This window comes from Elgaria multicarinata, chromosome 16 (genome assembly GCF_023053635.1).
Source record: "Elgaria multicarinata webbii isolate HBS135686 ecotype San Diego chromosome 16, rElgMul1.1.pri, whole genome shotgun sequence".
Lineage (NCBI taxonomy): Eukaryota > Metazoa > Chordata > Lepidosauria > Squamata > Anguidae > Elgaria > Elgaria multicarinata.
In genome coordinates, this window is record NC_086186.1 from 29323160 (window position 1) to 29336574 (window position 13415).

Genomic DNA, 13415 nt, shown 5'->3' on the forward strand with positions numbered 1-13415 from the left:
ATTTTCATACACAACTTTCTTTCATATACACATTTTTGTACATAATTTTTGACTCGAGAACTGCATTTCAAAATTTGGAGTAGTGCGCAGTCCAAAGGACAATTGTATTCGGAACCACATATTAGCCATGGAAGTGTGAATGTGGGCTGAGCAAAATCCCCTATCCCTAATACATCTTTGCATATCACTAGCTGAGATGGTTTTGGAGAATCACTTTTTCTCATTTATTGAGAATTAGTAGAATGAAAGTATGGGGATGGGATCATTCATGGCTCCAGAGGTAGTTAACTATTTATTAATGCATTTGAAAAGAAATTCGTTTATTTACCTGACCATCCATTTGTGTGTGATCATGCACAGATGCTTTCTGCTTTTGGAAGGGGTCATATTTCTATCTGGTTGCTTTCTTTATTTCATACAATGATATTTTTTAGTTTTTTAGTTTGTCGTCTGATAACAGCTACACATCTATTTTTTGGATGCTTACATTTTTAAAGTAGAAAGCCCCCAATGACTTCAGAACCAGAGCTTCCTGGCTTGTTGCTTCCAAATAAGCTAGGGATTGTAAATCAAGAACAAACCCTAGTTTGTGATCATGGCTTGAAAGGAGTGCAACAATCCAGAGCTCCCAGTTTCAGATGACGTGCTGAGCCAGACGTTCCTTACCATGCTGTGATCAATCATTAAGTTTTGGATTATAAGGGAGGGCATGCTGAGTTTCTCTAATTACCAGAAGTGTTGAATTAATCATTACAATGTTGTTATCATTGCTCACAAATGTAATGATATGTCTCTTTGGGGTGTTTTTATGGCTCTCTTGACCAGAATGCCGTGCCAGCTACATTCTCGTCAAGAGAGTTGAGAAACTAAAAGGGCGAAAGGATCGATACAGTACATGTGTTGTATTGCTCTGCACCTCTGATGTGAAGTGGGGGGGGTGAGAGTGAAAATGACTTCACAGTGTGCCAAATCATCCAAGATCCATGCTGCACCACCACCTGCATTGACAAGAGTGAGAATTCTGCTAGAGCCTCATGCAGCAGATGTTGGCAGTGAATGTTGCCTGTGCTTCAGGAAGTCTGGAAAATTGTGTGGGAGCTTCGGCTATGGGACAGTATATAAACGTAATAAATAATAATAATGAAATCTTTAAATAAGCTGACTCTATTTTTCTTTGGTTTTTCCTCAGACTTATTCTATGGCAGTCTACCTTGTCAAACAGCTGTCTTCTACCGTGTTGTTGCAGAGGTTACGAGCAAAAGGCATAAGGAATCCTGACCATTCTAGAGCACTAAGTATGTCTGCTCTGTGCAAATTTCTAGTGTAAAACAATTGGGAGAGAAAGACACGATGACTGGCTGAGCGGCCGGTATTAGCAGCACTAGGTACCCTCTACCGGTGGCTTTCTGCAGCTGGGAACTTAGCCGTTGCGCCCTCATGTGGTGGTGAGGGCTTGTAATTTCCAAGGGACCTGGAATGAAGGGCAGGAGGCACAGGTTTTCCACTCTCGGATAGCTGTACCAAAGCCAGGGACCCCAATTTCTGTGAAGCCCAACTCCAGTTTCCTTAGCTGAGTAAGAAACCATCTTACCCAGAAGGTTTCTGAATTGGGGAGGGCTGAGCTCCACACTCTTTTGGGGACTACTGTAACTTGTCAGCAACTGGGTGAGACTACATGCTGAGTCTGGGAACAAGAATATGAGACACCAAACAGCCTCAGGCCACTGGGCCAAGACTGGGCCCTACCACGCCTTCAGTTCCTTTTCTAGTCATAGACTGGGAAGCTTGTGCCCTCCTTGGCGACTTCCTCATGCCTTCGGCAACCCATGGGGAAGAGCCAGTTGTACATGGCCTGTTATCTTATTGGTCTTCCATTGGGCAGCTCAGCTAGAGACTTCCAACCACGCTGCTGGCTCCCTCTGAATAAATGAAGGCTTCGGCAGTTAAGACTCCCCTGCTGCTCTTCTTGCCAGTCCTGTTTTTCATTCTGCCTTAGTTTGTAACATGTTCTAATGTCCTTCTGGTTTTCTTTTCTTTTTGTCTTTCTTCCCTTGGCAGTCAAAGAGAAACTAACTGCGGATCCTGACAGTGAAATAGCAACAACCAGTTTAAGAGTTTCTCTTTTATGTCCAGTAAGTGCAACTTCCCTAAAATGGCTTCCTTGTAATGTGAGTTATTATAGCAATGCCAAGTTGTGGTGGTCACAAGTGGGTTAATTTGGCTGGCTACAGAGCTGTGCAGCAAGAGCAGTCAAAATAGCTGCCACTCTGCTGTTTGCTGGCTTACTGATTAGGGACACGTTAAAGGGACCAAGACAGCAGTTTAGAGGAGGCAGGTAGGCTATGGGGTTTGGTCCCAATCCTGCAAATCCCCACGGTGTTACAGGCATCTCCCACTTTTTGATGTATTCCGGCAAGAAGACTTCGCTGGGGAGATGAGACTTATCTGTCTGTTGGGGAGCTGAAATGACTATATTCATGCAGACTGCCTTCCGCTGTCCCATGCACTTTCTTTCTTTCTCTAGGTAAATGTTTTAGAAATGACACTCTCTTAAGCAGAGGGTTTTGTTCTTCCTGTAAAACAGTATTCTTCTGCATTTCAGGCATAAAAATGTTTTCGCTCACAGTTGGTTGTTTTTCTTTTTCAAAAAAGCTTGGTAAAATGCGGCTGGCGATACCCTGTCGGTCCTTGACCTGTTCACACCTGCAGTGTTTTGATGCCACTTTGTATATTCAAATGAATGAGAAGAAACCCACCTGGGTTTGCCCTGTCTGTGACAAGAAAGCACCCTACGAACACTTAATAATCGATGGGTGAGTAACTTTTGGAAGCCAAATAAAAACTTTATTTGATGAGGCAAGTACTGATTTGAAGAGATGTTTGTCCTTTGTTGTAAAGGGGAAACCACTGAGGTTGTACCTGGTTGTGCCACCTTTCCATGGTAGGTTTCAGATGCCAGACATTCCTTATTATGTGCAAGTTCCTTTGCATTCCTGGATGATTTCTAAGGAGGCTTTTCCCCCATAGGTTGTTTATGGAAATCTTGAAGTATTGCACAGATTGTGATGAAATTCAGTTTAAGGAAGATGGGTCCTGGGCTCCTATGAGATCAAAAAAAGAGGCACAAGAGGTGACTGCATCTTTTAATGGAGTAGAAGGTGAGTTTCAAATTGATATGCTGAACTGTTGTTCCTGCCTTCTCACTTCCCTGTTGTGGCTGATGGTTTTCCTGCTTGGTAAGTGCATGATTCATAATTGTGCAACTTGTAACACTTTCTTCCATCTTAATGTATGCTGGATATGTGATTTGGGGCTTCAACATTTGACTGGTATCTTTCTAGGCTGTTTAAGTTCTTCTGTGGATCATCAGGTATCTTCTCATCAGTCAAACAAAAATAAGAAAGTTGAGGTGATTGACTTAACCATTGACAGTTCATCAGATGAAGAGGAGGAGGAGCCGTCTGTCAAGAGGACCTGTCAGTCCCTGTCTCCTGCATCACCCATTAACAATAAGAGGTGAGGAAATAAGATGTGCTGCGAGCCCCATTTGTAAACCGCCCAGAGAGCTTCGGCTGTGGGGCGGTGTATAAATGTAATAAAATAAATTAAAAACAAATAAATAAATAATAAATTTGTGATGTGCATATATCCATACGGAGCTCACAGTTTCATTTTAGGAAATGTTTAGGTCACAAAACGCTTTTGGTTTAAAAGCATGGCATTTGGATGGCAAGTTAATATCGAGGCCCTGCTGCTGCTGCTGCTTTTTCATAATTAAAGGAAGAAGTTGCTGTTACGACAAAAGTAGGGAGTTTCCTTGAGTAAGTGTAGCTGATGGACCCACAAGTATTAGGAGCTATTGTGAAAACTAGAAGAAATTGGCCCAAGGTGATTAGCTCACCAAAGTACAGTAGGGTGTTGGTGTGTGTGATGTAATTGTGTGCATGTTTTGCAAATCTTGTGTGCTTAATCATAGAATCATGGAATAGCAGAGTTGGAAGGGGCCTACAAGGCCATCGAGTCCAACCCCCTGCTCAATGCAGGAATCCACCCTAAAGCATCCCTAAAGCATAAATGAAATACATTACTTCAGAAATCAGCTTTAAGGATGTAATAATTATTTCGAAAATCTTTTCTGGATAGACTGCATGTGGGAGTGTTGTGAGTTATTGATATATATGTTTTTGTCTAACAGGCAGCCTGAACTAGTCACACGCACCCCTGCTCAATTTATTACTCCCATGTACTGTGGTGAGAATGGAGACAGTAGACTGAGTGTGTGAAAACAAGGGAGATTTGAACCCACAGCTTTCAGGAGTAGACTCAAATATCCTAATTAGTTGACCATTCCATGTCTTAACTACACAGAAAGGCTTGCAATTGGCCATTTACCTGATAAATTCTGGTGATTAAAAATTGTCTCTAGGTTACCTAAACCCTCACCATCCCCTGTTCTGGAAACAGAGCCACAATGGTGCTCTCCCATTCTCCCTTCTAACCTTAAACAGACAGTTTTAAGTTTTGACACAGGGCTGTACCACAGAAATTATACATGGGAGTTGCACTCTCCTTTTACAGTCTAATCCGAGGCCGGAAGGGAGACGTGCTGGTAGCTTTTAAGTTACTAGCTTTGGGGCTCTAAAGAAGGAATTACCCGCTATCAATTCTGTTTATGGCTTCTATGTTTGGAGAAACTGCAGGAGGAGCTTGTAACCCTCCTCGAACTATCTGGGGGTTTCCAATCTCAGACTTCTTCTTCTTTTTCTTAGCCTTTTAAATCTGCCGCACCAAGTCTCTCCTGTTTCAAGAACCCCAAGCCTTCCAGCTGTGGACACAAACTACATCAACACGTCACTTATACAAGAGTACAGACACCCGTTTCACATGACACCCATGCCTTATGACCTGCAAGGTAGGTTCCCTCTGAGTGACTCAGTTCAGACAACACGGTTCTCTACGCAGTGGGAAAACTCCACTCAACGGTTAAGTTTTTAGGAGGTACTCACCACACAGCATGTTATAGCTCCACTGTTGTGTGGCTGGGCTCCCGTGGGGTTGAGTAAAAGGCAACGCAATGTTTGATTGACAGTTCCTCCGCCCTCTCTCCTCCCCAAATTTTTTATTTACCTACAATCTGTCTAATCTAAAATGATTTCTAGGCTACCTTTAAGGGTGGCATCTTTATGTGGTAACTCCCCCAGCTGATGGTCTGCTATATGCTGAGAAATCTCCAAACTCTGGTTTGGTCAAGCCGTGAATGCAACAATTCTCTGCGATTAAAGTTGTTTGCTTGTGGGTGTTTCTTTTGAGAAAATGAAGAACTTTTCATTTTGCTTTCCACAGGTTTGGACTTCTTTTCTTTCTTACCAGGAGACAATCAGGTAAGTGTTAGTGGGAAGGGGGTAAGTAATGCAAGAGTACTTTGAAACAGTGTGAATATATTATTATTATTTATTTATTTATATAGCACCAACAATGTACTTGGTGCTGTACAAAATATACAAATAAAACAGCGATACCCTGCCTAGGGGCTTACAACCTAAAATCACATTAAAACATATGAAGGGGGAAAGGGGTTCACAAAACAGAAATAAGAGAATAATCATAGTAATAAGAACAGTAAATCAAGCTAAAATACCAAAAGCTATTGAAAACAAATGAGTTTTCAAGCACGTTTTAAAATCTACGATGGAACTCTTGGTACGTAGTTGCTCTGGAAGAGCATTCCAAGCAAACGGGGCAGCCAGAGAGAACGGGCGAAGCCGGGCATATAGTGGGGAAATCCAGGTTTTCAAAAATTCAATATATTTTTTTAACATTTGGATTTTAAAAAAATCATAAATAAAATTCTAAATTCTTCTGCACTTAAAAATAACATAGGTACACTTAAGTCTCATCATACTAAACCTGGTTAAAATAAACTGTTCTAGTTTCCACAATAACTATCCAGCCTTGCTTCAGCCTGCCTTCAACCTATTTCATTTTTGTTTCCTGCTTAGTTTTTGTGAGGTCAAGGGTGGGCAGAGTGAAGCAGAAAGCAGCAACACCAGAAAAGAAAGACAAATTTTTTCTGTGTTCAACTGCATCCCCGCACTATCCACATTTAGTCAGAAAAAAGTCCTACAATTTCCAGCAAGCTCCAGCCAGCATGTTGGAAATGGTAAGACAGGAAGAATGCTCCAAGCTGTAGGACTTTTTTCCTGCCTAAACATGCATCCGTAGGCTGCAGGCCTGTTATTACTTGCCTAAACACAGTGGAGCTTTTTAATGAGTAGACATTTATAGGATTACACTGTTAACCTTAAACTGTCATGGGTTCTGCTCATAAGATCCTATATGGATATATTTTAAAGAAATTTCCTTCACAGGTTAAAAAGGAAAACATGCGAAATATATGCAGTGAGTCAAAGAGATGCTTGTATGAATGAGACAATGTAACCAATCTCTTTGGTTGTAAATTAGCATGTTTAGTAATCAGATCTGCCCCATTCAAGAAATATATGGAAATGTTTCAACGGGGAAACTTAATTAAAAACAGCTTTTTGCTTGCTGTTTAAATCAAATTGAGTTTTGAACTGAATTGTTTTTCATGGCTAGTAGTCGTGAAGGCGATTGATTACTTCCTCCGGTATTTATTTATTTATTTTATTTTATTTTATTACATTTATATACCGCCTCACAGCTGAAGCTCTCTGGGCGGTTTACAACAATTAAAAATAGTAAACATTAAAAGTATACAAAAATTTAAAAAACATAAAAACAGTATAAAACAACAGTATCCATTTAAAAACAACAATTCTGGAGTCCATTAAAAACAAACTTAACTTTGTTGAATGCTATTAAATGCCTGGGAGAAGAGAAAAGTCTTGACCTGGCGCCGAAAAGATAACCATGTTGGCGCCAGGCGAGCCTCATCAGGAAGATCATTCCACAGTCGGGGGGCCACCACTGAGAAGGCCCTCTCCCTTGTTGCCATCCTCTGAGGTAGTATGTCTCTGAGATTGGATAGGAGGGCACTCATGCCCTGCTTGTAGACTTGCCATGGGCCTGTGGCTGGCCACTGTGGAAACCGAAAACTTGACTAGATAGGCCTGGGGTTGTATCCCGCAGGGCCTTTATGAAAATGTCAGATTTGGCGGTCGATCCCCTGATTGGCATGCAGAAGGTCCCGGGTTCGATCCTTGGCACCTCCAGGTAGGGCTAGAAAAATGCTTGCCTGGAACCCTGGAAAGCCGCTGCTGCCAGCCAGTGTTCGCAACGCTAGATGGCCGAAGGGTCTGACTCCGTATAAGGCAGCTTTCGATGTTCCTAATAAATATGATTATAAAATATTCTCTATATATCAGAATAACACCTGTGCTAGAATATATTACTCAAACTTTAATATCCCATCAGTGAGGCGATCTAGAATTGAGCACAGCAAATGTTGCATTGCAAAAAGTTGTCTAAAATGTTTTTTCCAGAGGAAATGCTGAAGGACTAGGTTTGTTCCTTGCCAGTGAAGGCCAGGAAGCAGGGCTTCCCCACTCTGCCCAGGTTCCATCTCCTCCCCACTACATCCCCCCCTTTCAGATTCAACAATTCTCTCAATGAGACCTTGAATCTCAACCCTCTTTTCCCAGTCTATGACCACAGAAAACTGATACTCTCGTGTACCCAGGTCTGGGTTTGGGTAGCGCACCACACAAATACATCGCTTTATCTTTCCTGGTGGTGCAGATGCTTCAAAGTGGCCCGGCTGCAAACCTAGTAAATCACTTCCTCTGTACACCTGGGTCTTCCCCCTGTGCTACTTCCGAAGTTTTTTTCGGCTGGAGTTCTGCTGAACCCGATGGGAGGGGAACTCCCACAAGATGTGGTGACGGCCATCAATTTGGATAGTTTTCAAAGGGGGGTTGGATAAATTCCTGGAGGAGAGAAGGCTATCCATGGCTACTAGCCCTGATGGTTATGTGCTGCCTCCAGTATCTGAGGCAGTAAGCCTGTGTGCACCAGTTGCTGAGGAACATGGGAGGGAGGGTGCTATTGCACCATGTCCTGCTTTGTTGGCCCCTGTGTGTATTTGCTGGACTAGATGGACCCTCGGTCTGATCCAGCACCAGGGCGCTTCCTATGTTCTTATGAACTGAACTGCCCATAAGCACACTTCATTCCCTCCTGGATTGGGCCTCGTAGCAACGCCACGCCTTGGTGCCACTCGTAAACACCTGTTTGCCAGCGCCTTGCAGTTACCTAGGGAGGTTGTGGGCTCTCCCACACTAGAGGCCTTCAAGAGGCAGCTGGACAACCATCTGTCAGGGATGCTTTAAGGTGGAGTCCTGCATTGAGCAGGGGGTTGGACTCGATGGCCTTGTAGGCCCCTTCCAACTCTGCTATTCTATGATTCTATGCTTTGTTCCCTTCCTCCAGCATTATAGCACTTCCCTTCTGGCCGCTGCGGCCGCTGCAGTGTCTGCTTCAGATGACCAGGAACTCTTGCACTCCCGTTTCTTCCCCTACACTTCATCCCAGATGTTCCTGGACCAGCTAAACGCGGGAGGGAGCACCCCCCTCCCGGTCACAAATGGCAGCAACAGCGGCAGCAACAGCAGCCTTGTGTCCTCCAACAGCCTGCGAGAGACTCACAGCCACCCCGTTGCTAACAGAAGTACAGACCCAGCGTCTCTCTTTGGCGGGATCCCGGACATTATTTCCTTGGACTGAATTCTGTTGAGATGTCGCTGGACTTGCTGGAGGAGAGATTTGGTTTTTGTTCTATCTTATTTTGTTTAGAATTGCAGGCGAGCTTTTCCTTTTTGTAGGGAAAAATATTAAGACATGTACAGAGAACAAAACTATATTTTCAGTTGTACTTTTGTATATAAATAGAAGATGGTTTGACTGGTAAAATGGGGTGGGGGGAATAAAAAACTCCCAACCTAGTTTTTTGGAAATGGAAGATTTTACACCTCCCTTTTTGTCTTTAGTGTCTGTTTTTTTTTTTAAAAGCTTTGACTCTTAACTGCATAACTTCGTTTGCTCACAGTGATACTAATGGAAAAGAGACTAAATGTTTGAAGTTTGGGAAGTCATGGGAGGACTTCTGGTTCAGGAGAAGACAGCACCCGAAATAATGGAAGGGAACTGTTTCTCCCTTAGGCACAAGTCCCCACTGGGAATATTTTCCTGCACAAGCCTCATGGAAAAGAATGTGTCTTGTGCCCGTGGGTTGGGCCTTCACCCTTTCCTGCTCTTCCTTGTTTAAGCTGAAAACCTATTAATTGATTTGCATAAATTCAACTGCACTCTCAGCTGGACGTGGCTTTTTGGAATGTTATTTCTGGTTCTACAAGTCCTTTCAGAACCTTACAAGTTTCTTCATTGGACCCAATGCCCTTTTATTCGCTTGTATCAGATGAAATTGCACAGTCCTCTTGCATGTCAATGGCTTGCCATGGGAAGGTCTCTCTAACTCTTTTGCATGAGACACAATGGGTTCTTAGAATCTAGCTGCCAGTAAAGACCCTTCTCTTATTGAGGTGGTTCAACACTGGCCCAATACTTAAACCATGTTTTTAAGTACTATTTGTTTTCTAGGATATTTGAAAATTGCTTACTTAGTCAAATTGCTACTTCTTACTGTGCTAATCAGTACAAGCCGATCAAAACTTAGGAAATGTGATTTGAAATCAGTATATTTTGCAGCTGACAATGAAAAAAAGCGTATCGTGTTCTTTTCTGCACGTGTATTTGAACCGTATGATCTAATCCTGTGCACTTCTGCTTGGGAGTAAGCTTCACTGAATTCAATGGGACCGATTTTTGAGTAAACATGCCATAGGACTAAGCTACGTATGTTGGCCAGCTCTAGGCAGCTCTTTTAAATGATGGTTTTTAGAAGTCCTTCCTTTCCTTGCTTCAGCTGTAGGGGAAATACTTTAGATGAGCCAATATTCCCCTCCATACCACACTATTACTGGCTTCAAAGGTTATTGAATAACTTTGCCTGCAGCCTGCACCCCCACCCCCAAACCAAGCTTCTGAAGTTGTATTTGATCCCCGTTTGTAATTTGCGGGTTTTTCCCTGCCTTGAAATATGCACACCTAGTTAGAAAGGCCCTTCTGTAAAACTGGCTGGTTATTTAAACTGTTCCTTTCATACCAAATAATAAAGCATCTTAAATAGAAAGGAGAATCGGTTAAAAATTAATAGGGGCAGAAATGGGAGAGCCAGACAGAGAATTCGATGTATCCAAAAACCCTCATTGGGCTGCGTATTTGCTCTCTGGTGTGAAAATGTTTTATAGCTAATTCTTCAAATCTAGATTTGCAAAAGGATCAGAATGGATTGGACAGAGGGAGACCAAACCAAACAGGCTTTTGTTTGAACCATGTCTGCAGAAGTTAGTACCTTTTTCCAAAGCTTTGTTTTCGAATGTGTCATTCAGTGAAAGTTCACACTGATAACAAACCACCACCATTTAATCATAAATTATATATTTTTTCAACCAATTGAGAGACCACATAAATGTTCTAGTGGATTTTTATAAATTTGTCCCCCTTTGCCACTTAAAGGCTGACTTGAATTTTGAAAATGTTTGTTCATATGTATATGTGTGTGTATATATATATATATATAAAAATATATATGTATTTATAGGTGTGCGTGTGTGCGTGCGTGTCTGTTCCATGCATGTGTATTCCATTAATGCCTGGCTGATAGTTTATAAATTATTGTCAGTAAAATTTAAATAAAAGGACAGAAAACAGGAATCCTTTCAAAGTTCAATCTAGCTTGGAGGCATCAAAGCTGATTACTGTTATTATTTTTAAAAAGGAGAATGAAACTGATCCAAAAGATTTATATAATTAAATGTGGCCTCACTGGATTCTAAATGCAAGGACTGTTCCAAACACTGAAAAGCAAATTGAGTCTAACCTTTCAGAAGTCGGTAATACGGCTGTTGGAGTGAAAATTAGTAGTATTCTGATGAAAACTGGTGGCCTTGCAAACCTGCTGTTTTTTGCTCAGTTTAAGCTAAACGCTTTTATTAGAAATTTATACTCCTGTCTGGGTAATTTCTTGACACACTAAATATACTAAAATGCAGGTCTTGTAGTTTCTGTACTGGCAGAATGTGGCAAACGGAGTATATAAAGACAATGGACTGAAATTGAGTATTTAAGACCCATTTCTGGGGAGTGGATGGAAACGTGTGTCCCTGTGCATTGGGCTGCAGCAGTTGAGTGAGATGCTTTCCCTTAAGCTGCTCTTGCAACTGGGGGGAAATAGTTCAAATAGATTGTGTTCTGCATATTTATCAAGATTATTCCACACCCGATTAAGAAATCTTTCCAACAATTTACCAGGAAGATCTACACTGGTTTGAATGCTGTTTGGCAGAAAATTGCTGGAAATAATTATCTGACTTGGAATAAACGAGGACTTCACAAAAGCGCAATTAGGTTCAGTTGGGGCGGGGGCGATATTCTGCCTATCCTCTTTCTTAGTCTGTGGATGCTTGAGAAATATCTTTATCTACCCCTCTGTCTGAAGAACTGTGTGTGTGTGTGTGTCTGGCTCAGTTTTAAAATAATCCATTGCATAATGGAATTAAAGTTAGCCCCCAGCTGTTTCTCCAGTTTTCTTTGACACTTCTCACCAATTCTGGATGGGATTGGCTGCATCAAAAATGAAAGTTTAATTTTGAGGTTTCTGAAAGTGTAAGATAGCTATTGTTCATGTGCCTTTTCTTTCTCCCATTAAGTCCTTCATAATAAACCAGAACAAGGAACCTTCTTCATTCAAGGTAAATAGAACTTCCCTGTCCTCCCTTACCTTGTGCTTTTGGAGAGCTGAGGTATGTAACTCCAGGGGCTTCTTGTGAAAAGGTATTTCCTGACCAGGGTATGTATGCCACCCCCACCCCTATCCCATCAGTAGTTAAATTTACTTGGCAACTTTGGCTTCACCCAGACATCACAGTTTCTTTAAAAGCAAACTAGTGTTTGAGAATTGCAGAGTTTCTTATAACATGGAGTTATCCTGTTTTGGCTACTTGGACACCTTGTTAAATTTGGCTAAGTAAGACATTATGTATATCATAATTTGTTGGCTCATGTTTTTGCTCTTGATTTTTTTCAACAGAGAAGGACGGATGGGTGTGTGTGTGTGTGTGTACATGTACTGCTTGCATGTGTGTGTCTTTTGTACAGCTAGTGTGTGTCAGTGTATACACACAGATGAAAGATACCTATACAATAGCAAGGGTTTTAAATCACTTCTGTGGGCATTATTAGATGCATAGTTTGTGTTTTTTAAAAAATTAAATGCGAAACCAAAATTAAACCTTAGTAAAACTTAATTGATTGCTGGTTACAAAGTGTTGCAGTATTTTCACAACAGCATTCCCAAATTTCTTATTCATCCTGTCAAAATATAGAGACTGTAACTCTGTGTTACAGAGGGTAACACAGGGTGATATTGCTGATAAATCTTCCATTGAACTAGCTAGCCATTATCTCTTAATGTGGTTAACCTCTTTCACTACATTAAGCATTTCAGGGTTTTTCATAATACATTTTTAAAAGATTATTTCTTATCGTTTTTATTTTCCTTCCAATGGGAGCTTAGATTTCTATTGAGAGAGAACTGCCAGAGGCCCCGGCATGTGCTGCTGTTAATTGCTCTAATTAACAAAAGGGAAAACATGTATATAAACATAGAGCTTAAAAAAAAACCCTATTAATTCCATAAACTCAAACCTGTGATTCATTGCCTTAAAACTTTCTCTTAGTTTTCCATACAGCATGCCAAACAAGTTTTTAAAAGTGGCTTTTAAAAAAAATGTATAGTAGACCAATGTCAGTTTGTATAAAAGTAACAAGTGAAAATATTTATTACATGCATTGGGAAAAATGGTTTACCCTATTGAATGTTACCTGTTTATGTAAAGCATCTTTAGATGTAATAAAAAGCATTATTATGTTGTCTCTTCTGGATTAAGTATTGCTGAATATGTGCTATGTAAGAAAAGCACTGTGCCTAGGATTCTCCATTTCTGCTAGTGGTGACTGGATGCCCAACTTGTGGGGTTAGTTTTTTTTGTCTTGGGCAGGATCTACACTACTGCTTTATAACGTGTTGACAACTGTTGGGGCTCAGAACACATTCCATATACCGCTTTCAAACCATTATATCCTGCTTGGTGTAAATCTGTCCCAGGTAAGTCACCAGCCGTACATAGGATCTACACTAGGATCTACACTACTGCTTTATAACGTGTTGACAACTGTTGGGGCTCAGAACACATTCCATATACCGCTTTCAAACCGTTATATCCTGCTTGGTGTAGATCTGTTCCAGGTAAGTCACCAGCCGTACATAGTGACACACGTACATGAGTGTGTGTGTGTGTAAGGGTGGAGAGATTGCT

At 41.3% G+C, this 13415-nt stretch overlaps 1 protein-coding gene across 2 annotated transcripts in view; it reads left to right on the forward strand.

Annotated features, from left to right (window-relative positions):
• PIAS1 (protein inhibitor of activated STAT 1) overlaps positions 1-12987 on the forward strand; it is a 56573-nt gene extending 43586 nt beyond the window's left edge. The window contains exons 8-15 of one of the 2 annotated variants that reach the window (XM_063142348.1): positions 1190-1295; positions 2059-2132; positions 2653-2813; positions 3028-3158; positions 3342-3516; positions 4770-4912; positions 5344-5381; positions 8410-12987. In XM_063142348.1, coding sequence (XP_062998418.1) covers positions 1190-1295; positions 2059-2132; positions 2653-2813; positions 3028-3158; positions 3342-3516; positions 4770-4912; positions 5344-5381; positions 8410-8703 — 1122 coding nt within the window. In that variant the 3' untranslated portion in view covers positions 8704-12987. Of the gene's footprint in view, positions 1-1189; positions 1296-2058; positions 2133-2652; positions 2818-3027; positions 3159-3341; positions 3517-4769; positions 4913-5343; positions 5382-8409 lie in introns of those variants that run through there. The other variant, XM_063142350.1, reaches the window with a different exon arrangement.
• Positions 12988-13415: the final 428 nt, after the last annotated feature.